General features: G+C 38.2%; 1 protein-coding gene across 2 annotated transcripts; it reads right to left on the minus strand.

The window, feature by feature from the left end:
• Nucleotides 1–957: 957 nt before the first annotated feature.
• LOC129363459 (ubiquitin carboxyl-terminal hydrolase 22) lies at nucleotides 958–26732 on the minus strand. Of its 2 annotated transcripts, XM_055035593.1 has the most exons (14): nucleotides 26306–26732; nucleotides 25529–25561; nucleotides 14643–14775; nucleotides 11785–11898; nucleotides 11575–11676; nucleotides 10324–10490; nucleotides 9090–9249; nucleotides 8632–8737; nucleotides 7500–7658; nucleotides 6260–6386; nucleotides 5684–5775; nucleotides 4558–4620; nucleotides 2892–3041; nucleotides 958–2810 (listed from the first exon to the last, which is right to left on the minus strand). In XM_055035593.1, exons 1-14 carry the CDS (start codon nucleotides 26423–26425, stop codon nucleotides 2768–2770), a joined length of 1569 nt encoding a protein of 522 aa, XP_054891568.1. In that variant the 5' UTR covers nucleotides 26426–26732; the 3' UTR covers nucleotides 958–2767. The 2 variants fall into 2 exon arrangements, with proteins under 2 accessions (XP_054891568.1, XP_054891569.1); XM_055035594.1 differs by lacking the exon at nucleotides 25529–25561.
• Between the last annotated feature and the right edge of the window lie 1082 nt (nucleotides 26733–27814).

Below are 27814 nucleotides of genomic sequence, written 5' to 3' on the forward strand. Positions count from 1 at the left end.
CCTGAAGAAAAAGAAAATTGCCTTTATTATGACCGCAATGTAAACATATTCAACCAGAAAATTGTGTCTATTCTTTTAATGGGTGGTACAAAATGTAAAGCAGTAAAAATGGTTTGCATCACAGTAGCAAATTAACTATAATGTGGCATTAGCTCTTTTTGCCTTCTTCTTGCAGTGCTAATGAAGACATTTTCTCTTAAAGATGCATTATGTAGCCAATTGTTTTGTCCTGCTCACTGTAGTCATCATGGCAACTGTTTCTGTTTCAAGTTTGTATAACCTTGATTTTGTTTCTCAAGCTTCTGCTTATTTATAATAAAACAAGGTTGAACCAAGGCTGTGTTGACTTAAAGCAGTAGGAGTACTTTACTTTGATAAATATGCTTTAAAAAAAGCACTACATACCATTAAAAGCAAAATTACTGAGAACATATTTTAATTAATTCTGAGATATGGTTACATCAAATAAGTTTGACTTCTCCACATCACTTTCCTTTCATACAAATCACAACTGAAGTACAAGCTCAACATCAGCTATATCTGGCCAATTACATGCCTGTTTACTTCAGAAATATGCAACACTTTAGTATAACAGTACAAAAACTTTTTTCTGTAAAACTCATTCATAAAGGTATACGTTTTATAGCTGGAATGTGATTTACATTTATTATTTTTTTCCTTTATAGGCTGTATTGTGCTTCTGGATGTAGCCACAAGGTGGCGATATAATCACATGCATGAAAGTTGCTCAAAGACCAGAAACAAAATGTTAAAATTTGACCTGTATAGAACTGTATGTCAGCAAATTTCGGTATTCTTTTGCCCTGTTGGGATAATAGCTCATCAGTGATACAGAAACTGTACAACTGACAATCGAAAACTATACAGATTTGGCTCAGACTGCGGTGCATCATCTAGTCCTTCAGAGGAAAAATAAAACAGCACACAAAATACACATTCCAGTTTTGTTCTGAGTTTAATCACTGAAACAGACAATGAAGCTCTCCTCTTCTTTTGTTTCAGCGGTTTCCCTGAATGCCTTCGGATGGCCTGAAACTGCTCAAAAATGCATCAAAACCATAATGTGACCATTACACATTAACTGGTGAACTTTACTTCTCAGAAAACAATTATAGTCCTCTTACCAAAAAAGATATGCAGGTTTGATTTCGATTACAGAGCAGCAAAACAAATACGAATCTTTTTTTCTTTTTTACAACTCAGGTAAGTGCCCTCATTTTTTCATTTGTATTTTTCACATGTGGGAATATTTTTGAATTTTGTACTTTTTATACAAACAATTTCAGTAACCCTGACATGGATTATGTGCGTCATTAGATCTGACAATCATTTTTTTTTTGTCTCTTTTTTTTTTTTTTTACTAATCTGCAGAGATCAGTAAATTGCAGATAATTGCAACAGTGATCTGCACCAGCCACAGTTGCAATGAAGTTTAACACTAATGGATTCAGAGCCAGGATGTGGTCAAGTAGTGCCCTTATATGTGCAATGTGTTTATACATCTTACACATTCACCTTTTCGCTCTGCAAATTGTCGTTCCGGAGCAAGCTTAGAGCCGCAATCCACGGCAATTTTTCACACATGATCGCAAAAAGCCTGGTTGCATGCAGTGTGTTGTTAATTTCTGTTTTTTTTTTTTTCCTTTTCTTGCACAGAAAATTCAGATTTAAAGTTCACATATCAAAGTCCTCTGCAGAATGCCACATGAACGCTCTCTTTTAGCATATTTAAACATCACAAAGGTGAGCTGATAAATCCACACCGTCATTATACCCACAATTCCACGAGAATGAAAGCATAATACGTCCAAAAAACATTTCAGGTACCAGAACAGCAAGGAACATGTGACTGTACTGAAAAAAAATACACAGAAAAATAAAAGTAAAAACTCAAAATTTAACAAGTTGCTAAAAAAATAGATATTCCCTGCCCTCAACCAGACTTTAGAATGAAAAAAAAAAAGGTAAATAAATGAACATGAGAACACTCAGGTCCAGATCTGTTTAGTTTCCATGGCAGCGCTTCTCCAGCAACTGGCAAAGGCAGCGTTTCTAAGCTCTCCCATGTTTTCTCTGCTCTTAAAAAATAGATGTATACTAGAATTCATACAGTATTTCAAAGCTAAAGTCACAAATGATAAGTATCATAACCAAACCTTCAAAAGGGTCCTTGCAAAGGTTGCAATACACTGGTTTGTATATACGACTTATTTTATTTTAACTTGTTTTTTTTGTTTTTTTGCATTCAGTCCTATATGCATATGAAAACATACTGTCCTCATTTTGAGCAAGTTAAATGCTTGGTCAGTTGAAATGAGAGCACCATGGGAGAGAAATGGAGGGGGTGCGGGGGTCAGAATACTGTAAGAAAATCCCAGGTGTGCCCAGCATCACACTCCATCCCTGCAGCAGGAAGGGAAAGGGGACAGAGAGACTGTGGGATCTGGGGCCTCTTCCCACATCAGAACAGGCGACGCCCGACTCTTCCACCACCGATCCTTTTCATTCAGTTTTGTCAAGTAGATGCCAAGAAGTAGCTCAGTGCTTTTCTATTTTTTTTTTTTTTCAGTTTCCATGATTTTACATGTCTTTTTTTTTTTTTTTTTTAATCCGTCTTACCGAAGGAGCAGACTGGTAGTTAAAAGGTTTCAGGTAGGTTTGTGTGTTTGCGTTTCATCCCGCCCCCTCCTCTCTTCGCTCTCTCCCCTTTGAAGCAGTGGTTCTTCATGATCAGTGGTCACAGAAGCTATTCATACTCAAGGAACTGTTTATGATAGAATAAGAGATACCTGAGAGGGAAAACAAGGATCAGATTTAGATTTTATTACTTCCTTTTCAGAGTTCTGCAAAAGGCTAAGTTCAGTTCTTACCCCTCGCTATCAAGTACATCCTTAATGCTGGCCTTGGTGATTATGGCATCGTCGCATTTGAACCACTGGTCTTTGTGTTGACGGATGAAGCTAGTGTAGTGGCCGCTCTCTAACGTGCCTTGGTGGTTGACCACTGCAAACAACGAATACCTGAAATAAAGATGGATCAGCTATGATTTAGATTGCTTCATAAAACTTTGATTATTTTTGCTAATTTAAATATATGTCGCTTCCAGCTGACATAATTCCAAATTTTGTTAATATAATTTTTGTATTATATAAAAAACAAAAAAACTGTTTTACTACAGCTATAATGTAGATAGAAGGTAGAAGGTAGCCCAGGAACAACATTGTGTTGGCTACTATATAACCAACACAATATGGGTTGGTTATATGGGTTGCTTTTAAAATGGAGCCAAAAAAATAAAATTAAATTAATAGTGTAGTAAACGTGACACTCAGTGGAAACAAGGCAGATAATACCCAGGACAGAAGTTACAATTTTATTTTCTGTGTCAAGTCACTCCTCGACCAGAGATCGAGACGTTTCAGGTTTCTTACCTGGGTGAGAGGGGCAAAGACTGGGCTGTTGCTCAGTGCTCCAAAGTCCTCTCTTTAGATCAAAGTACATTTTGCATTTATGTGGAAATCAAGATCTCAGAATGAGGACGAAGACCGGAGAGGCACATAGTCTAAGCAGCTTGAGGTCCAGTGTGAACTTTCCACAGCCTGTGATGATTTTTGAGAGCCATGTCATCTGCTGGTGTTGCTCTATTGTGTTTCATCAGGTCCAAAGCCCTGGAGATTTTTGAACTGTGATTGCATTGTCCTGAAATGCCAGAACTACCAGTGCCTGCTTTAATCATCATGGGATCACTGTGTTTGATTTGCCAGAAAACCCTTGCAACCAAAAGCCACAGAGAACCTATGGAGTTTTGTCAAGAGGAAGACAAGACAACAAACCCAATAAGGCAGATGAGCTGATGCCAGTTATTAACGCCATCTGGGCGTCCTCAACACCTGGGTAGAGTTATAGGCTGGTCGCCTCCATGCAACACGGCATTAATGCAGTAATTTATTTAAAAAAAATAGCACTGACAAAGTACTGAGTGAAAACATCTTAAAGTACATCCACTTTATTAGGCTGACAATGCACAATTAAAAAGCTACATTTACTGGACTTATGAAAGATTTTTATGAGCTGTAAGCCACAATCTGTAAAATGAAAACTCAAAAATATATTGCTTTGACTGCAATGTATCATACTTTTTTCTAAATTTACTTTGCCGTCATCTACAAAAGATTCTCAGCAGTTTTCTGCATTGTTCAATTGTGTTGACAGTAAGAGACAAATACAGCTAATTTGCAAATCTCAGCATGTCCCCACCATGCAGCACTTTGACATTTTTATTAACAAGTACATCCCCATAAATGTCTTAGAAAATAGAAGCAATTGTAATTCCCATGGATGAAGAAAACTAAGCAGCATTTAATAGACCACAGCCTGATTTAATTAGAAGAAGTCACAGTCGGCTGCTTTGGGTCTTTAGCATGTGCTGCTGTGCTCAAGTTAAAATTTATGTGATCACTGTGCTGCTTTAGAACCGCTGAGAACAAAATATCTAGAGATCAGTCTTTCTTCATATGCTAAACCACAGGTACTCACTTATTGTCGTTGTTTAATACGTCAACTGACTGTTGATACTGCCCATTCATTCTGCTCTCTTTACTGTGGATGACGAAAGAAAAACAATTACAGGTTTACATTTTACTTGAGAAAAAATTTCCACTAGGTGGCAGAGCAGCACAATTTATGATAGCAGGAACAGACTTGCCACATTTTCTCATTTTGGACAAGATACACAGCCGAAAAATTACATACCTCACATTGATACTCGTTTTTCTCATTTTCTGTATTAAAGCTACATTATGAATAATTCTTAATCTCAGTCATTTCCATGTTTATCCCTCTAACACACATTTCTTGACGTCTTCATTGTTTGGTTTATGATATTGTTGTTCTTTAACCAAGTTCCTCTAAGGCCACACTTTGTTTAGTTCTAATAAGATAATGAATTTATATGAAACACATTTATTGTTATGTCTATTTGTAATTCCCCAGCTAATACAGCAGCAAAGCATATATTATGTTTTTGGTTGAAACTTGTCTTTAGATTAAGTTAAAATTACAGTGTTTGTCAGCTTTTTTTTCTACATTCTTTATTTGAGGATTCAAGCTTAATTTCAATATCATCAATCATAAGACTACACTCAGTCTTATGATTATTGAAACAACTGTATCATCAGTAATCAATGTGATTTCCCCACCCTTTCATAAAGTGTGTGTGAAGTCTCAAATTCTTAGTATGACAGATTAACATTCATATTTCAAACTGCAAGTCATGATAAAGATGCCGAAAGGTTCTAGTTGGATGAATTCATTATAGTCAAGTGTGTTAAAATTACAGATTACACCACAAATCCTGCCAGAGTTTTCATTTAAGAAATATGAACCTGAAGACAGTAATTACACAGTAAGTAAAACTGTGCTTAGTTTTCACAGACATGTAGATCTAGCCTTACAATGTGTAATTTTTAAAGCCATTTATCTCCACATTTATAATATGTTTTTGACGTACATTTTTTAAACATACATTTTCAGACTTGGATACTTTTATCAGACCAAAAATAGCTTAAATGAACACAAGAAAAAAATGATCTGCCCATCATAAGTCAGACAAGATCAGAGCTTTTGTAAAACAAAGCACTTCAAGTTTTCGCTGCAGCCTCACCTGGATGCCATAAAGGGCGTCATGTCCAACTCTAAAGGGAAGGAAACATAGGTAGTAATCTTCCTCCGTAACTTAGCAGAGTGCTCAAACCGCTGGAGAGGGCAAGACAGGAATGACGAGAGAAAAAGGGGAAAAGGAAGTAAATTTAAAATTAAAATTACTTAATTTTACAACAAAATGTCAAATTCGATTTATGTTTTCAACACAGTAATGACAATCTAGCAATGGTCTTGGACTTATTTAGTGCAATCCTTTTACAGCGTGTTCCTATGAATATTATAAATAGATTATATGTCTCCTCTGTCATATCATAAATAAAACATGGACAGTGGAGGACTGTATGAGTCATAGGATTCATGGGTGTCCTGGGACAGAGCATAAAAGCACTAAAACAGTAGGAGATAAAGCAACAACAGCTATATGGGATGATGAACACACCTACGCACAAAAACCCAACCACAGGTATAAATAAAATAATACAATCTTACACAGAATATAATAAGGCTTATGTGCAAAAACTAACAGTCTTGGAGTGAAGACCAATAATAAACTGGCAACACATCGTTACTGACTCACTTTGAGATGAAAACACGCTACAATGGGGAGCTTTTTCATTGTCAGCTGTTTGGTGGACTCCTGGTAACTATGGCAACCGCCGCACTTGATTTTGGCACTGCTTCCAAGATGCTCAGGCCGCGTAAACCTGCAGACCAGAAGGCAGAACATGTAACAAGCTGTAAATCAGCATGATTACAGATCACAGAATCATGATCTTAGGCTTTTATCATTGACCAGAGTGTAGATTTTGTTGCATCTCAGTTCAGTAAGCGCAACAGCTTCAGCCTGCTCTGTACCTTTAAGAGACTTGCTGCAGCAAGTAGGGGTGTGTGAGGTGCTGCAGTGAAAAAAAAAATGGAGGCGAGAAAAGAAAAGAAAAAAAAAGAGTTGGGGGTGAGACAAATGGGAGAGGTAGAGATTGAGGGCACAGGCAGAAAGGGAATTAGGTAGAGAGGCAGGGAAATGAAACAAGATGAGGAAAAGTGAAAAAGAAACCGCGAGAACGAGGGGGCTGCGGAGGAGATTTGAGAGGTCACACCTGCTCCGTCAACCTGGTGATGGGAGAAGATGAGATCCAAGCATAACAAGGTTGTTGTGACTGAGCAGACACCACGTGTGATCCTTTGTACAAGCATGGGGAGTTGGGAGGACAAATGAAATTTGTTTGGTTACTACTGCAAAAGGCAATAAGTAAGGATAACAACATGTTTCTTTGTTTTTTGTTCTATTCAGCCGTGTCTAAATAGGATTAGTGTTCCAGTCCAACAGAAAAGAGAACATTACCAATAGCAGCAGTATAAATCACAGGTAGAGATGCACTAACCTGGCCTTTCAGGACAGATAATGATTTCAGTCTTATAAGAGAAATGTGCTGCAGAGTTTTGGACAGAGTTGGTAGTTCTAAATCCAGCTAATTAATTAATTAGGGTTATGAATAAACATGTCTTTAAACCTCTGATTTTTATTTCACTGAATGACGGGAGGTTAGTGAGATGGTGGGAATTGTCATTTCGGATGGATTTAATGAGTAAAAAAGCCTCTATGTGATATTGTTACGTTGATGTTTATGTCAACGTTATTCTTCAATTTATGCTTCTTTATTAAAATATGTTTTGTCACAACAAGAAAATGTATATTTTGAAACACGAATAAAATGGAAACTCTTCAAAATTTCTGTCCCTACCTTTTACCCCTGAATAAAAAAAAGGGAAAGAAGAGAGAGGGAAAATGTCATTTGTGGGGTGAAATGAGTTTGTACCTGCGTAGGCAGTCTGTGAGTGTGGTGGATCCTGACAGGTGGCTCTCGCCGTTGACCGTGTTGCCGTCCCCTCCAGGGCTGAGAGGCCAGAAAGGCGTAGATGAGCCTGGCAAATCCAGACTGATGTCCCAAAATGGATCTATTGTTGTTGAAACTCCACTGTGAAGAAAAACAAAAAGAAGAAAACAAACAAGAAAGAGAGGTTAATCCAGGACGATGTATAATAAATGGGAGTGAGGTTTTACTGTTGGTCTGCTTGTCACTTATTGCAGGTGATGAAAGGATGATGACATATGCCGCAACTTACACATTTAAATCCAGCCATGCTCTCTAGATTTGAATCATGTTTTTGTTTTATTCTGCTGGGTGATGGGATCTGTGTGTGTGCATAATATTCACACTTAACAGGTAAGGCTACAAAGAAAATTGGCTTTTTAAAAATTTTTGCTTTTTACCCTAATGGCAACGATACACTGCAGTCCACAATGAATGCTTCTAATGGCTGTTACGAATAGTGTGACAGAAGAGAAGAGTTGCTGCACATCACCAATACTGATGAGTCATGATTTTGTAATTCTTAAAGGGTAGCAGTGGGAGGCCAATAAATTAAATGGGCATGCATTTATGGTGTTGGGAGTGCCACCCTGCAGTAACCTGGCACCATTTGACTCCCTCCCTTGCACAAAGGACTGATGTATTCTGTTCCTTAATCGCTTATCCTCTTGAAGTCTTTAAGCAGAAAGCCTTCTTAGAAAATGAAGAAGAATGATTAATTGTTCAAGCAGACAATGCAGAAAACATCACATTGGGCGAGGTTTGTCTCCTAGTTTGGGGAAGGTGTTTGTAGTTCGGTGCAGCGTGCATGTATTAATGCGGCAGGACAGCTCTAGGGGGCAGGCGGGCAGCGGTTCAATCGTGCTGCTGTCTAGACAACCCCCATTAAAGTAGCTCTGCAGGGACCAGGCTCTTTGAATAGGAGAAGGAGAGACACATGGTTAAACACCATGTGAAAACAGGCAGTGTCCATTTTGATCTACCCGTGGGCGAGAGGTAGGTAAAGGTGAGTGGACGAGTAAATCCAAGGGAATAAAAAACCTTCATAACAAGCCATAAGCAAGTCTTGCACACTTACTGGCAAACCTGACAGGTAACATCAGATTGCAGGCCTCCAGTGAAGATTTGGTCAATGATGCAGTTACAGTGATTTGGATTGTTGGTCTTCTTCCCGTTGTCATCTCCTGCCGGAAACAGAGAAATCTGAAAAACCGGTTCGCCTTCTTTCTCAGTTTTCTCTTCGCCGGTATCAGTATCAGTTCTCCACTTAAATACTCTCGGGTTTTCAAAGAAACCCTTATTGCCATGTCTAGAGGTGAGTGAGGCTGACATCACACTGCAGCAGGGCCCGTTTACATTCTGCATACCAATTACTACCCATTTCCCTTGGTATAAACCATTGTTAGTCTCCTTCAGTATGTTTCCAATAATATCAGGTACAACCTTCTTACACTTATCACTACCACTATACAATTTCCTATAGAAACTATTCTCTGAAAATCATCTTTTAGGATGAGGGATTCAAGCAAAGCTTACTTATCGTGTCTCCTTTGCAGTGTCGATGTAGAACATCCAATGCTGCAATAAGGAACTCGTGGGCGTCCTGCTGCTCATATCCTGCGAGGTGACGTGCATGAGTCCACACCAGGTGCAGCAGCCGAAAGGGAATGTGGGGTGAACGGTGGCCCGAGTAGAACTGAGGACACAAAGGAAAGATGCTTAGTGCTTTGAAAATGTACCTTACCTCTTCACCTTTTTCACATCTTGTCACGTTATGGTTGTGCTATGATTAAGTAAATTCCTCTTGACCCATTGTTATAGGCCACATCAACATGCTGGTTTAAAGCAATCAATTTTAGCTCCCACTGTATATTTAGTGTTGTTGGTTTGCTGAAAAAGGGAAACTTTGTCACAGTATCAAGACTTTTACAACCTCTGACCAATTTAGCTCCATCCATTTTTATCCAGCTTTCTCATCCCTGCAGAAGAGAAACATCTCCACAGCATTTTGCTGCCACCATCATGTTTACCAATGAGGTCTATGCGTTTTAGGAATAATTTATTCATAAACACAAATAGCACAGACATCTAAAAGATCATTAACTTTTTATGTGATTTACTCTTTTTGCCCCCAAAATACAAATGTAGAGTAAGGGCAAAATGACCACCATGATCAGGATCCACATTAAGAGTTTAATTTACACCATTTTTTCCATCCCCACCAGTCCTATACATTTTAACAGATGAACCAATTGAGAGCCCTGTTGTTAAAGGTGTTGAGATGGGGGTGGCAAATCGTCTCATAATACATTAGAGCGCCACTTGCCATCTGTGGGCCTGTATGTATGCTGCAAAGAGAGAGGACGTAGGAAGACAGTTAGGCAGTGTAGGAGAAGACCAGCTACCCATTATGTAATAATTTTAGATCACAAGACCTAAAAGTACATACTAAGTAAAAATAGTTTGCTAAAATAACTGGAAAAAAGATGCATGACATCTAATTACAAATCTGTGCAACAAAAAGTTAACAGGGCTTCCTTTCCTTTCATTTCAAAAGCTGTTCACATTCCTTTCGGGTACATTTCTCCTCCTCTCCCTCTCTGAGTGTAATCTGCTGCAAAAGGCTGAGTCACAAAACCCAAAGGGAAAAATAAAAAGCATGGTCCTTAAAAGTCCCAGAATACGGCTGTGTGTTAATAAATAATTCTTCTTTTCTTACTTAAAGTAAAATATTCACAAACACCTCCTATAAGCAAGCAGTGCATCATACCTCCTGAAAAAGCTGCGACATTTCACACACCAGACAGGAGTTTGATTGCATCTCGCACTTGTGTCTGTCGGAGAGAAAAAAGTCTCGCAGCAGCGGCGTGTGTGTTAGGGCCTGGACGATACAGTTCATGAAACACGTGTTGCCCAGGTTTATTAGCCCTCGTAAACCTGCAGGACGAAAATACAAAAAAGTGTGAGAACGACATGGGAGGGAAACTGCACACATTTTACTTCATACTGCTGGAGAAGAAGGGAGTTTAACCTGTAAGCATTTATTTCATTTAGTAATCAGATGGGTATAATATTAAGAAACAGTGTGACACTGAGTCTGGCTTTCAAGTTGTATGTGTAGTAAAGGCCCATTTCATCGCTTTGTTGTTATCCGTGCTAACTTAGATCAGCTCTCTGTCAAGATCTGAACACAAATACACTTTACTTTTCATATTAATATTTGCAAAAAAAACATTTCACATTTTCCCCTGGATAAATGTGAAATGTCCATGTCCTAACACAGCTTCGATTGTGTTAGGACATGTGAGGTGAGCTGTTCCCCGATGTACTCTGTGGACGTTCCCATTCACGTGTGTTTAAATGTTTCTTGAAACAGTTCAATAAATGGCTTGTGATTTAATGATACGGTTTTGGTTTGGATGTCCAAGCCAGCAAACTGTGTGAATCCTGGAGAAGACCACAAAGCTGTGAACCATTCATTTAGAGTCCTTTTCTGATGGCCGGTTGAACAGGTGGAACACAGCCAGGTTCTGGGTGTGATCCAAACCGAGCAAGGTTTAGAGCGAGAGGAGCGTGCTCAGTAAGATGTTAAACACTTTACACTGGTTCTGGCATGCAAACAGTCCAAGCAACACAAAATCTGTCAGTCAGTCAGGCTGACCACTTATTCTGTCTAAAGATTTGAGGGGGAAAAAGAGGTCCAAACAGATAAAACAAAATGACCAAGAGTACAAGAAAGCAACAGACTGCTGTAAAACAGTAGCTTAAGTGAATAAAAGAGACAAAATAAAGCTTATGATGCGCTTCTAACTCGGAACACAGAGATCTGCATCTCGCTGTGCTTTGCCTATGGGGTTGTTCTGTGCAGTTGACCTTGAGTATTGCACTTAAATGCACAACTAACCCAAAGCACACTTGCACAAAAAAATACAAAACACCATGACAACTCACAACTGTCAAAAACTGAAAAACTGTTGTGATTATGATATGCAAGCTGAACAAGTGCGCTCTATTGCCTAACCTATGGTACAGTTTGTAGTGATTTTTCTTCGCTTTGGATTGTGTCGTAATAACTCTAGCTCTCTCTTAGTCGGCTCCCACGTTGTGTATTTCTCCCCAATGCCTGTTGGACACAGAAGAAACAAAAATATCACAGCAGTGAAACATTAAGATAAAACAGACTAAAAAGCTGCCTTTGTGTTTTCTGAATGATATAACCAGAATGACATACCTTGCAATTTCCAGGCCTTCCTCTGTTCCTCTTTGGCAATCTGTTCCATGTCTTTGTCGTATATGTAGTCTTGACACACAAAACAGTATATTCCACCATATAATAAGTCTATTGCTGGAAAGAAAAGAAAGGACATTAAAAATTAATTGTAGTGTATTTTTGAAGATAAGGATTCAGGCAGATAAACTTTAAGGAAAAACTCTCCCTACGCCATCTTTAAAAGTGAAAGTTTCAAAACTACTAAAATTCTGTTCTAATTTATTTAAGCATCCTGTACTTTAGTTCAGAGTTTTCCAGCTGCTAAAAATGTGCAAAATAGATAAGTGAACAAAGCTATAATAGTAAAAAAGAAGCCTTTTGCCTTAGTCATATTAGAAGGCCTCCAAACATAAGCTTGAGGAAATATTTTAACATTCATCTTCAAAGTAATATAGCTGACATTGATTGAAAAAGTAGAAACATAAGCTGGCTCCTCAGGGGGCGGAGCTAACGCCAGAGTAGAAAATTGTATGCATGTGTGATATTGTAGAAGTATATATGGCCAATTTTAGTATTTTGTGTATGTGTGTGAGAAAAAAAAAATTGTGTGTGTGTGACATTTTAATAGTGTATATGTGCAATTTGAATACTTTGTGAATGTGTACGAGTCTTTAGTAGTGCGTGAGAGACAAAATGGCCATTTGTCTTAACTGGCCCCTCATATCTCTCACCCATGTACTGACACATACGCCAGCCACCATCTTCCATCCTCCCAAGTCCACAGCAACAATACCTCAGCTCTGTTGCCGTGACAACCTATTTTTAGTTTAACTGGACGCATTTCTGTTTTTGGCGCTACCCACACTAAGAAAGTGAGCTTCGGAATTATTCAGAAACCTTTCAACAACCGAATGTGCAGATTTAGGACGGAAAGAAATGCAATACAATGAAGTGGTGATGGAAGAGCAGAATATATTGACTGCAAGAACTTCAATGACGGACAAAAATCGACTACTTTTCCTCACCTGAGCGAAGCACAACAACAGCGAATGAAAAGATTGGAACATGAGGGGAAAGAAAAAGTAGAAAAAGTAGATTATGAAAGGACTGAAGATCTGAAGAGATCTAAGAGCGAGACTGTTTAGAACAAACACGTTGAAGCAGCATGAACGCAACCCTGAGAGAGAAGATGCCATCAAGCCATTTTGCACACAAGGGAGATTGGATTAATTTGATTTGAAGCGGAGATGAGCAGAGGGCCAATGTCAGAGCAGCTTCTGTGTAGCTCAAAGCTAATTAACACCATAACCATTCACTTGGGGTACATGTGTTTAACCAAACTGTTAAGCAGCATTAATTCAATTCAAGCTGTTAAAGACAATAAAGTAAGAGCATTGCCCCTACGCGTTAATTTGCCTACATTAGGGTAACATCTAAATCTTAGACATCAACTTAGACATTGTGTCTTTTTAACACAATTAGAATGTTTGGATATAGCAAGGCCTTTGGAAGAATTAGTTTTGTTTCTTTAACCAATTTCTTCAGCTATATTAAGATGTGCTCTATTAACTTGAATGTAACATCACTGATTTTGGCTGTTCCTCTACAATTCCATCATGAGATTTAGGAGCAGAAGCTCTAATTATGAACACTTGAAACACTTGTTAAAACATTAACATCTTCTGATTGCACCATATAGTAGTGGAAAGACATAATATGTGAACAAGTGAAGAATTAAAAAGGAAATGTATAAAGAATCTAAGTATCTAGTAGTAAAAACTGTGTTCAGGAAACAAAGACTGTGATGATCATATGTCTATTAATTGAAGTTTTTTTTTTTAATTCAAACAATTTAAAAATTACTAACATTTCACAAACAGCAAGCAAATTGAGTAAAAGACAGCACAAACTTGCACTATATGCCCCCAATATCTGTAATGTGCATCAAGTCCTTTTCAAAAGAGGCAAAAACAAATCAAGTGGGAGAAAAAAAAACATTTTACTTGTGGTGCCAATGCATTTTTAATAGTTTCCACATTAAATTTCATCAATGGATAAAAACAAAGTCTGTTTTGTAGCCTGTTTTATAATTTCTGGAGTACCAAAGTTAAAATGCCTTTAACTTTAGCATGCCAGGGAGTGACCAATGTACCAATGGCTGACAAATAAGACATTTTTGGGACAATGAAACGTTTGCATTAAATGCCTTTTGTAAATGATGACTGGGCTCGCCAGACCCCAAAAAGCTGATCAGTATAGAAGATCTCACTTCAGATGGCACTGAAGACTAGCCGATCTTTTGATATCATATAGGAGAAACAGCAACAGTCACCAGAAGCAACAACATGAAGACAACACTGATTACTCCAAATAAAAATTGTACAGCTTCATATCAATAAATGACAATATTACTGAAAAGTTCATTTATTTTAGTAATTCAATTCAAAATGTTGACTCACAGCTAATTAAAAAAAATCCCATAAAACTCAGAAACGTATTAGAAAGGGGCATAAAAATTATCTGAATTGAGCAATTAGTGCAATTTAATAAAGAAATGTTAAAAGTACTTCTATATAGTGTCAGTGTGTGGCAGTCGGCCAATGGTAGACATTACAAGATAGCTGAGAAGCAAGCACTGCATTTGTATATATAGTGAAATCTGACATTTCTTAAATTGGATTGGGAACATTGGTCTCAAATGGACACCAACATAATTCAATACTAGTCTGATACAATGACTGCTCATTCTACAGCAAGACAGAAACAAAAATGTGAAGTAAACTCTTAGTGTAACTGTATAGAATGTGGTAACTTCCAGAAAGTATCAATTGTTAAACATATTGTGGGCAGTAATATGTATGAAAGAATGGGTCACTTACCTAGATTGTGTCTTTTGCTTTTTGCGTGTTCGTGAATGTGTTTCTTTGTAAAACAGCCGAAAAAGACGCAGTAGAGACAAGAGTGGAGTCGGTTCAGATGAGCTCCACACATGTGACAGATGCACGACTTGGCCTGTAAAACAATATAAATAAAAAAATAAATAAAACAGGGAGGATGGGGGTTTGGATGAAAACAAGGGAGAGAAGCTAGTGAGTGAGAGTGAAGGAAGAGATAACAGAACACTCATGGTGAGTGGGAAGTATACAGAGAGGAACTGTTTGCCAGCTGAAACAGATTTCTATCTTCCAGTTGCTCCCGTAAACACTTCAGAGAACACATTGCTTGAATAAACCTGATATGAAAGCAGACTGACGACTGCTCTGCCTGTTGACAAATCAAATACAGTCGAAAAACAACATATTTCCACGAAGAATCTTTCACTCTCCAAAACACACGCAGACGATGATGGGATTTACTGCTTGGCAGGCGCACTGCAAGAGACGAGCAAGATCTGTCTGAGGCACACAGGCACCACATCAGCAGTGGTTGTGTGTGTGTGTGTGGGTGATAGGTTTGGCTTATTTCGTTGAAGCAATCTGCAAAACTGTGCATCTGAAAGCTTGACACTACTGGCAAACATGCCGAGAGCCAGTCCAAGTCCTGTCAGTTCCCATTACGTTCAGCAGTACAACTGTTAATGTGTACAAATGTTGCAGAAAGACGTGGCAAGTTGTTAAATACAGTAGACACTGCTAAATCTTGAAATTAAACTTCAAATTCAGGCTTACAAGAGTATCATAAAGACATCTGTGTTTTTGTGTCCTCTGCAGTTTCATGCCAGTTATCCTTTTGAAGCACATTATGAATCATGGTAGAGCAGAAAAGGCATCAGAATTTCTGCTTTGTGAGGAAGAAACAGGGTGAGAGAACTGAGGATAGTCGGTGTGAAGCAGGTGAAGATGCACAAAAAAAACTAACTCTGATACAAGCCATTTATCAGTTACCCATTACTAATAAACAGTGGAAATTCAGTGCAAGATAAACCTGCACCAAAAATTATCTAAAGCTTTTGAAAACAAACTCAGTGAACCTGCACACCATTATTTACATATTGTTCACTTTTGTCTAGAGATAAAAGTGAGCATCATATATTCAGATGGTCGATGTCCAAACTCCATCTGAACATCAACCTTTGGTATAATGGGAAAACAAGGAGTCATCCCTTTCATATTCTTCTCCATGCATGATTCAAAGTAAATAATTTAGAAGATCTATGGACATAAGATATTTCTCTTTGATACTGGTGATTACCAATAATTTAAAATGTCTAAATATTCCTTCAAGATTAGCAAAATCCCCCAATATCTCCAAAATATGAGTTATGTATGTTCTGCAAGGGAATTCAGATTAATTTGCTATATTCAAGAAGAACTAAGGAACAATAGCCAATGGTTCATCAAGTCATACATTTTGAATAGTGAGGTATAATCTGTCTTTTACAACGAGAAATGCTGCATTTCATTTTAGTTGACTTTTACATGTACGTGTCTTTGTCTCATAAAAACCATAAGTGTTGCAAAGATTCAGTTTTTTGACTTATGGATGTTCCATTTTAATACTACTGATTTATTAAGTCAATTGCATTTTCAATTAAACAAGAAAAAAATTTACTAAATAATTTGAATATTCTTAAAGATAATCACATGAAAACATAATTTGTCCCCAATTTCTATTGTTTTTAATGGTTAATTTTTATTTGGCTGTAACTCTGTGAATAAAGTGATAAATGTAGGTGATTACCATTGTAAGACTACTGTGGCAGAGACTTTTGGCTGTGCTTTATTCATTTAATCACAGTTCATCATACTTCTTTTAACACATTAACCCAATGCTAATATGCTTGGCTACCCATCAGTTTGATTGACTGAGATATGTTGAAATTCATGACAGCTCTTCATGTCAAGCCTTGTGAGAGTTACTGTAAAATTTAATGTAAAAAAAAAGTGTGTTCAGTATGCAAGTTCCTGCACAACTAATCAAAATAATTGCCTCAATGAGATCAGTCTAAAATAAATTTTGCAAATTAGTTCATAGTATTAAAGAGGACACAGCTCACTGAACTACATGTTAGGTCACATTTTACGTACAGAGGCTGACAGAAAAGCTTCCAATCTGGTCTGTATATTGGTAGGAGGCATGGATTGTAACAACACTAAAGTTGAGTGGATATTTCAGTTCTTTAACAATAAACTTGGTTTTATTGAAACTAGTTAAACAGTGACTCAAACAAAACCAGAAAGAATTAGTGGAAATAAAACTGTGATTTTCTGGAGGGGATAAAACATGACATTCAACTCATCAAGGAACATGCCTGCATCTGTTATAAGTAAAAGGAGCAAAACCCTAAATAGGTGCTTTCCACTGCCTGTCTAAGCACATCCTTCCAAAGCAGTAAGACTACTCATCCTTTTTCCCCTCCATGCACCACAAGTCCAAAACAAAAACAAGAAAGCCAGTGAGTGCCACGCCTTGCCCTCTTTCTTATCCCCCTCTACACCTCTTCAGAGAGCAGAAAATCTATCTCTGCCTTCTTCCCCTGACAATGGTTCAGAGGCCATCGCTTCCTCAGTTTCAGTAGTCCTGCCTCTATGTCTGTGCCGGGGGCCTTTTAATGTTCTATTAGATCGGCTATTGATCAGCCGGTAGCTCAGATTACTGAGACTAGCGTCACACAGGTAGCAACCTTCTGTTCATACCATGTAACTCTGCATCCCATTTGGGATGCTCTCTTTGTGGTCGAATGGCTCGCTTCAAGAACAGAAGAACGAATTTACAGAATTCTCCTGAAGATCAAGAACTCTTGAACATTTTAGCATTTTGTGTAAGGTTAACATTAATTGAATGCTTGTACTAGGTTTTTACCTTGGCTTTAAGGACTTTTCTTGACAGATTTCTTCTAAAACACATTATCCCTGACAAAAAAATAACATTCCCAGAGCATGACTCAGCCACCACCATGTTACACCTGGGTGATGGTATGTTGAAGGTGATGTGCAGTGTTATTTTTCCATCACAGCGCTGCACATGTAGGCCATCTGGTCTCTTTTCTACAGGTTTGTTGTGCCCTTGACACAGCTTGGGGCAATTAAGATCGTCTTATGGCTCCTTTACTGTGGCAACTAGTTTCCTGTTGCCACTTGTCCATAAACCACTTGGTTGAACTGGATTTTATTTCAAGGTACAAGAGAAAAAGGGATTGAAAAGAATGCTACATTTACACTTGTAAAAATCTCAACTCTGTGTAGGATTACCCTTTCCACTTCACTTGTACTTTGCTTGAATTTGTATCGCATTTAATTTAAATAAAATCAAATGAAATGTTTTGTTCTAGTATACAAAGAAGCTCAAAGGGAGTGAATGCTTTTGCATGGCTGTATAAAGGCTTAGTGGTGCTGTTTGCTGGAGCATCTCAATAAGAGATGCATTATTTGAATGAATAAATCATTTTGTTAATAAAAAGAGAATAAGGCTCCTTTGAGGTTCTGAGTGTCTTGGCTAAGATGGTGCGGGCACAAATCTATAAATCATCCAAGGCTCTAAATCCAGCATAGTATAATTTTATTTAATAGCACTTTAATGTCTCTCTATTGGATCTTCTGCTCTTTTGCATGCATTTTTAACATAGGCACACCCTCCCGCTATTAGTATTCAACTTAATGCATTCATGTAGGCAGTAATGTGATGCGCTGAAACTAAGGAGGAGAGAAAATGACAGTTATATTGTGGATGAATGTCTGGATCAACTGAGCAAGCTCCGGCTGCTGCAAAAAACACAGATGGGAGGGGGGAGTGGAGGAGAGTCAATACAGGCTTGAGCGCATTGCTATATGAGAACAGTGAGTCACCACTCTGCCAAGCATTTATAAGCCTCTGAATGTATGCAAAACACACAAGCTCAACCGTTAACTGCATTAACAATGCATCGAGCTGAAATGTGTTTAAAGGCCTAAAAACGCTTGCAAAATATTTCGACAATAAGCCCATATCTTAAGATATTTGTTGGGAGAATCCAAACCCAAACATGCATCTACAAAACAGCACACATATCAGTCTCTGAATCAGTATTAATATCAGCAAGAAACAAAAGAATGAGGAAACTGGTGGTGATGCTTTATGCAGCCAACTGCCCCCATGGGATGGTGTCTGTCAGCGCCCTACCAGGACAGTGTTATGGACTGCAACCCGTCTTTCCTCCCTTCACAAAATGTCATCAATATGCGCTGCCAGCGAAACGCCCTTGAGAAAGATTTTCTATGCGATTCCCTTTTTCCTTTCGTCTGCCTTCCATTTTCTCATTGTGATCTCTGTTGACAATTTGTGGGGCTTTGAGTGAGAACGCATTTCCACATCATCCAAATGAGTCTGGGAGTTGGGTGATGTGAGGGATTGCTGGAGTGTGTGGTTTCCCCTGGTATTGTCACAAAGCAATCCATAAATGCCCACTTATGGTAAAGCTCAATGGGACAAAAATATATGAAGTGAACTGATGAAAAAAACTTGAGCACCAATGGTGCTCAAGTGTTTTGAAGTTATAGGCACTGCTCTCAACTACCATTCATTCTCAACATTTTTAAACCTTGGCACACTTAATCGACAACATTTATTAAATCTCTGGTATCTTATGGAACTAAAAAGCAGCCATTAATTGCCTTCCCCTTCAACATGTGAAAGAAAAGGCAAATTATTGATTTATCTTTCAAATAAAAAAAATTAAAAATCACTATGCATTCAGTCTATTTTGATCTTATGCAACAGTAAGAAATTCAGTGCAAAAAACATCCTTAAAATATATATTTTTGCCTATGTGCAAAACATTTCATAGTGAAGAAAACTAATACTTCACACCAGTCTGAGCACACCATCCTGAAGCTGAAACAAAATGGTGGCAGCATCATCTGGTGGAGATGGTATTTTTCAGTTTAAAAAGTGAAGCTTTTTAATCCCACAAGAAAGCCTGTGAGAATGTGCAGAAAAAATTGACACTGGAGCTGAGGTTTGCCTTTCAATAGTTCTGTAATGCTTTCCATACCGATAGAGTTGAAGACATAGAATGGTTCAACAGAAAGCATTTTTATGCCATGGTGATGTTTTGTCAAAATGAAAACAGATTATGGATGGTCTCCATCCAGTCTCATTGAGATTAAAGTGTTTGGTTAAGAAATTTAGATTTTTAAACACACAAGTGTTTGTTTATAACACTTCTTGCAAATTCATAAAAAAACAAAACACACTTGCAAAAAGAAAAAACAGAAAAATCTACAACACGCAATTCCTACATGTCCACGCGCAGGTGAGCTACAAAAATTAGACCAGTTCATCCATACGAACTAATGAGGAACACACGAAGTGACTTACAAGGAAGGTGCCATTGGTCAAGAACATGAGACTCAATGTTAGTGCATCCTCATAGTACCAATTAGGATCAACCAGGCCTTAACTATTACCTTCTGGAAAATCTATAAGCCGCACAGCATAGAAGCACAATGGGGCCATTAGCGGCTAACAATGGCGGTAAAAGTTGGAATATAAAAAGAAGCCCTATTTAATTATCTTTCAACAGTTTGCTGCCACCTATTTTCACATTTTCCATAAACACAACCAGTTCTAGACAAGTTAAAGACAAACTTTCACTTGCTTTCTAGGCGTTACCAGTGGAATAACAGAGTGTCCACACTAAAAGAGATTGATTACCTCTAGGTTCTTGGCTTGGTCAGCCATGGACAAGTGATGGACAGCTCATTAGCCAGATGGCAGTTCTGAGGGGGGCTGGATGTCAGCTCAAACCATGACCACCATGTTTTGTAGCAACAATGCCTTTCCAAAGCTGTCTGAACAGTCAAATCGGGAGGATCATTTAAAGTCGGGGAAAGCCAAAGGAACAAAAAAAGACAGAAGAAAAGCAGGGTTGAGTCATAGGGAGACAGTTGTATTATTTTTTTCCAGTCAGACAAGTTTCTTATACCTTAGCTCAGACAATGATGCTCATTATAAAATACCAACCAATAAAAGCAATTGGCTGGTATTGTTTTGTATTCCTTTGGGGTACAATGAGAAGCATCACTCATGCACTTCCTGGCTGAAACAAAGTTCCCGTTTGAGGTCTGACATGTCCATACTGATTTTTTTTTCAGGGGACTTTAACATATAGAAAAAGAAAACCAAACAATAGTGACAGAAAAGGAAGTGCCCTAAAACCATAACAAAATGCTGAATATAGATACATATTACAATTGAATATCTACAGAACTGGACAGCACATAGGACAGCATAAGAAGACACATCAGGGCACAGATTACCCCTGAAGGGCTTTACATTTGTTTAGACTGAGTCATTCCACAAGAGTCACTATGACTGACAAACCAAAAGCCACAACAGGACAGGGTGATGGAGAGCATACAGAGATGAAGGAATCAGATCTGGATAGGGGCCAAATCCAGCACCACCGCAACAATATTATGTGAGAGATATACAAAACTACCATATAAAAACATTTGTTAGATTTCAGAATGATCATTCTTGGTCTTGCACAAACTACATTACATTTAATAAAATGTGAGTTGTATGAGTATTTTTTCCCCGGCACAAAAATCCGAAAGAAGATATGCAGGAAGCAACATGAATCATGGTTTTAACTAGGTTGATAATGAAAAGAAAAAACATGAAAGCAGGGGGTAAAAAAATAAAGGAGGAAGCCGCAACGTGGGAGCGAAGGCAGAAGAGGAACAAGCAAGCAGCATGAACAGTCTGTAGGAATAGATCTCGCTGCTCCAAATGTATGCTGATGAGTCACAGAGCAGGAGGCCTGCGATGTGATGGAGTCGGATCTGACAAAGATCTGCTCACAGCACCAAAACCAACCACTCCGTGGATTAAATCATGCCTCATCTTATTTATGTTTGAGAATGCACGAATCAAGTGAAGTAAAAGAAGTGGGAGGAGGAGCAACATAAATGTTTTATCCTTAAGAAAATATTAATTTTCTACCCCTAACAATCTCTGCTCTATCTTGCATCTTGGCTAACACTTGAGGGTTGGGGGTGGAGATGTTTTTTTTTTTTTGTTGTCGTTTTGGTTTCTTTCGTCTCTCTAGTTCAGAGAGCTCTGTAATCATAAACTTCACCGCTTTAATCAAAGTGACAGCAAACTCTTCAAAGCAGATATGACTTTAAATACTGCCAGTACCAGCTAACCCACTTTCATCTTATTTTATATATACAAGCTAACCCAATACCATAAAGTGCATCTTTATTGTGAAACTATCACTTTCAAATACAGTTGGAGTCAATCCTTTTAATCATAGTAAGATTTATGCATATTCCATATAGAGCCTTGCAAAAGTATCCATAACCTTATAGCTAAATGTTTTTCAGTCACAACCATGAACTAATTTTTTAATTATTATTTTATGTTGTTTGCCAACACTTACAACTCGACTGTAAAGTAGAAGAGATATTGTACATTGTTTTTGTAGAGTACAAGCCTCCTCAGTCCCCTTTACTCTGAAATCCTTATATTAAGTTCTGTGTAACTATTAGTAGTACAGAACTCAATTGTTAAAGTTAATCTGTGTGCAATTCAAGATAGACATAAAATAAAAACAGTTCACCAAGACACAAACAAGGCAAGGAGAGGCTTAATCAGAGAAGGAGCCCTGAGGTCTGTGGCAATTTTGAAAGAGCTGCAGAGATTTACAACTCAAGAGGGAAATACTGTTGACAGGACAACCATTAGTAATGCACTCTACGTTACCATGAACCAATGGCGGTTGAAGCATTATGCTTCAGGGGACACTTTTTCTTTCTATTTTCAACATAGCCAATAAAGCTCATCAAAGTCGATGAGATGATGGTTGGGTTTATATATTGGTCAAGCTTGGATGAAAATCTATAGGATCCAGAAGACTTGAGACTGGAGTAGAAGCGTCAGTAAGACAACAGCCATGAACATACAACCGGAGCTATAGTGAAACAGTCTGAAAACTGAAAACAGTTAATCTCTAGCAAAGCTTAATAGCTGGTTCATCCATGCATTTCCAAAATAATGGAGTTGCTCAAAGCTGGTACATTAATACCTCAAAGGACTTGCATATTTGAAAATGTATATCATGACTAAGTTGACAACCAACTAATTTCTCTTCCAGTTTACAATTTTACACAATTGGTGTTGGTCCATCACAACAAATCACCATAAAAATATATGGAAGTTTGTAGTCATAATGTTACAAATTGTGAAAGTTTAAGTAGAATAAATTCTTCTTCAAGGCTTTCACCTATTCACCCCTTCACCATACAGAAAAAGAAAAAAAAAAGTACTGCAACATCACAAAACAATGTTGTTACAGAACATTGTTTCACCTAAATCAAAAACATTTTTGACGAAAAACTGCCCAGAAACCTCATCAATGTTACGCAACAGTAGTCTGAGGAACAGCTTTACTTAAGAACAGAATAAATGAAAAACAAAAGAAAAAGGCCAAAAGGGTTATTGGATGGGTGTTTTTCTTCTCCTTACCAGTCTCTTTGATAAACCTGGGTGTAGTCTCTCTCAGGTATGACTAGGTTTAGACCTTTGACTATCTGATAGGCCATGCCATTTGACTCCAATATGCAGGACATAATGAAGCAAATTATGTAAGCATAACAATCAGCTTCAAAGCCATTAAAACCTCATGCAACACGTTCATTTCTATCTTTTAAGCCTGAAGCATTAAATATGTTATGGCCGTGCAGATTTATTTTCAACAACAATGACAAAGACAAGCACAAAGCCTGCAGCTTATTAGCCAGCGAGAGGTTTCATAGATTCAGAGGGCAAGGAAACAAATGATGTAGTCACTTTAGGCTTCCAGTGAACCTATAGTACCCAAGCAGCCTTTTAACTGTGCAAACATAGCAGGTGACAGATTAGCTTTTGCACATTGCTTGGGAATTGATTTAAGCCTCAGGGAACAGATGATGATAGCAGCCAAGAACAAACTTTAAGAGAAAAACAAAATTAAATGAGAAAAAAAATATATATGTGGAACAGCAATTTGGCAACAAAACAAATCACTGAAAGAGTCTTAAAGTCCACAATGGAGAACGCAGTACTAAATTTGAGCTGATTTTCATTTGTGCCATTGTTGAAGGATGAATAAGCGGTGAGCAATACAGTGATAAAGCTTGTCTTTTCAACAACAGACGGTGATCATAACGCTTTATGATACTGTCATCTATTGCTCTCACTTCTGAAAGCGTTGATGCGGGTTTAGTGTATGTGTTTATAATAAGATCCCAGAGAACTGAGAACTCAAGGATGAAATAGATGAATGCCTTGCTCCTCGAGAGCACGCTGCTTGTGTGCAGCACGACTGCTGCTCTGCATGACACATCGGCTAAAAGGCTCAGCGATAGGGTGTGAGGCACAAGACTCCTGATTCTATCACCAACACGGAATTTAAACAGACCCAGCTTCAATGTCTTCCTTTTCGACTTTTATTATTTTATCTCAGCAAGCGTATGCCGCTTGGCTTTTGTACTGCAGCATCTAGTTAAATTAACAACTGGTGCTGATTAGAGAGATTCTGGCAAATGCACTGACAAATTATATGAACTGATGGAGGGGAAAATCCAAAACTGTGGCGTAATCTAGCCCAAGACTTTAGAATGTTCAGAGGTGGTTGGGGTGAGACAAAAATTTAGACATTTTTCACCAGAGTTTGTATTAGAAATGCAATAAAAAGTCTCACATTTCAGCTCGATTGGCTATTGTGGAACTGAAAGCTTTTCATAATTAGTGAATGCAGCTTATATAAGCTCAACATGGACGCCATTACTGAGTGCAGAAGATTCGCAGCTTGCTGCTTTCTGCATCAATAGGATGTCTACAAAGTCTGTCAGATGGATCACTGAAATGTACTAATCTATTTGAAAAGTAACCATTTTCTATTGCATGTAAACACTTGCATGTGGTTCATTCAGGCAACGAGAATGGGATTCAATGACTAAACACAGTACATCAAAGCAGACCTGTTTGGACCGTTTGAGCTTTAAACCTCTTATGACATTTTAATTTATGATGAGGGTGGAAATCTTGACGGCTGTCTGCAAATTTTGAGAATGAATGTAAGGATCCATGTTTTCCACAATGCTGGAATGACCTACCAGAACAGGAGCCCTATCCTGCCTTGCTTCAAGAAACTCTTGAAAATCCAATATCAAAATACCACAAAATTAATATCCATATATTTTACAGCTTTTATCATAAATGTGTTTTTATATTTTAGCATAATTAGTTTTTGCTTATGGTCTCAACTACAGCAATTACATCACAGGCTTGTGCTGTGAAAGTCTGTTTGCTACTTATTGAGCCCCCTCCATAAAAATGTCTGTTTTAAATGTTTCCCAGCAATATCTACAACATCCTGAAATTAATCCTTTTACCCCATGATTTAAATATAAATTAAATGGGAATGACTCCCTTTGAAATTTGTTTTTCTAAGATACCCTGTCTTAAATTTGAACCTACATACACAATCTTGATATAACTTAAATTTTCTTTAAATACACTGTCAAGTCTAATCCTTTAAAATACAAATTTGGAGATTCTTTTGAAGGTACGCGTTTTAACTTGGTTATTTCTCATTGTGTATTTGTGGTTTTAAAAGTGCAGCCTTCCGGTCAGATTCCTCCAGCCTACATTTTTTTTTATTTGTAATCCTTTCAGTGAAGAGGCACTGGAGAAAGCGGGTATGCTTGGGAAGAGAGAGCAAGCTCGCTCTTATGCATCTGCTCTACCTGCATTATGTCAGTGAAGATGAGGAGGGGTACAAGCAGCATCAACTCACCAGATCTGTCCATCCTGCATCACTCTGAGGCACCTGATTTATCACAACGACATAAAAATGTACAACACTCATGAGATAAGATCAGTTCTGATCCAATAAACAACAAATTATTACAATAAGGCAATGACGGGGTTCCACATCATAAAGTAAGATTTAAAAAATGAAAAGGGAACAGAAAGGGTGAAGTATCGTATTGTCGAGAGCTACAGGGAGTGGTGCAGGCCGGGCTCAGACACAAACTGTGATAATAAGGCAATCAACTCAAACTCCCTCCTTCATTTTCCTCTGTTAAAATTAAGGAGGGACAGGATAGAAAGCGATCTGACCCACGCCGACCAGAGGAAGAACTCCACTCTACTCGTGCGTGGGGAAGAGGAGGGGGGGAACACAATGGGTTCATATTTGGTGAGGTAATGTTAGTCCGTGGCCACAGTTGTTCAAACCCCAAGTTTACTTATCCAGCAGACATCACCGCTTAGCGAAACCGAAGACATTCCGCTGCACCACATTTAGACAAACTGAAGTTTTTAAGTTCTAATGCTGCAAACAGGCAACCGGTTTCCGCAATTCAGACCCACAGCAGCTAACTTACCGGTGGCTAACAGAAGAGCTAGCTACTTGAGCAGTTCCAGTTATACAGTAATTCTATTCAGCTGTGGCTGTGCTTCATGCGGGACACCACGGTCCTACGCGTGTCAGTGCCAAATCGAATACATCTCCCTTCTGTTTCAGTGGCAAACATTACAGTTTCTGTATGTTTTATTTTTATTTTGTTACCTTGCGTCTCCTGGTCTCAGCAGTACCACTCCAAACAAAGCATTGGTATATGACTCGGAGGTTTTGTTTCCAATTGTCCACCTTATAACCGTTCACATGGGAGCACCCGGCCGGACTCATGACAGACAAAACATTCAGGATGGAGTTTGAGGTGACAATAAGGAGTCTCCTGGGTTATTCACTCAGCTAGGCTACCTAGCACTACTGTCTGTGTCCAGAAACGGTTTCCGTTTGGAAACGGGACAATCGGTGTAGTATCCAAAATGCTCCTCAGGCATCTGATAAACTCAGTCGTTATCAGCTAACTCTGAATCAGTTCATGTAGCCATCTAACAGAATCCTGGGTGCTCTGAGACTCCTATTCTCCTCTCTCTTTTGACAGTTGTCTTTTCCTTTAACGTTAGCTCCACTTCCACTCTCACGATTAGTTAGCCTGCTAACTCTCAACTATAGCTTCACAATGCCCGCCCATGTGGATCATGATTTGTCAACACAAAGACGTGACGTAGCCACGTTCAACTTTGTTGCACGTTTGGTGCGCTGGGTTTGTGGCCCGGTGTGTTCCGTCCTTCGGAGTTTGGAATTTTTCATTGATGTTTTCCTTTGCGGGAAGTGACACACCTCCCATTCAGGATAACCGGGAGTATATGGACAATCAGGAATTTGTAACAGTGTTATTCTTGAATGGTGTAAAGCGCTTCCATGAGTACAAGAGTTTGCCCCATTTAATTTAAGAGTCGCATCGCAGCCCAATCATTATCTCATTAAGTTCAATTAGGAAAGGTCGCCTGGTTCTTTCAGACTAACAGGTTTCTTAATTGTTGTTGTACTTTTTTGCTAACCCAATTATTTTGCTTATTCCTCTAGGTATTTCATCCAGATGTTAAAAATAATTGAAAAGTAAAAGTATTTTAGAAAAAAATAAATGCATTGCACTGCATTTATAGTTTCCTGATCAAAGTGTCCTTGAAAGTGTGAAGACTATTTAAAAGTTTTGGCATTTAACTTGTAAATAGTTTATTGTAGTTTATATATAACTTGTACTGCTATGCTATGAGGTAGAGATAATGGTAGTAATTTTAAGATGAGAGACGAATTGAAGGTGTATTTCATTTTATAAAGATGCTATGTTCAACATCTTCAACATAAGATGAAGAACATCCAATGCTTTCCACCCTATGTTGAACATAAGATGTACAAGAAAATCTTCATAGCGTGAAGATGTTCTTCACTATATGAAGACTCTCCAACGTTGAACATCTTCAGCACAAGAACTTGTTCAACTTTTTATGCTGAAGATTTCATGCAGGACAGTATGTCCAAACGCACAATGTGGCATCTGTTGAACAGTGAAACGTCTACCCCTGGCTTCAGCAAGGAACCGTCCAGGGATACTCAGGTTTAGCATACCTTCATATCCTCTATATCTAATTTGTGTGTGGCCTTTGAACTCTTTTTTTTTTTTTTTTTTTTGGTGTTTAAATGCTTTTATAATTTGCGGGTCAGAAA

This window comes from Poeciliopsis prolifica, unplaced genomic scaffold (assembly GCF_027474105.1).
Source record: "Poeciliopsis prolifica strain line A6 unplaced genomic scaffold, Auburn_PproV2 SCAFFOLD010, whole genome shotgun sequence".
In the NCBI taxonomy this organism is placed as follows: domain Eukaryota; kingdom Metazoa; phylum Chordata; class Actinopteri; order Cyprinodontiformes; family Poeciliidae; genus Poeciliopsis; species Poeciliopsis prolifica.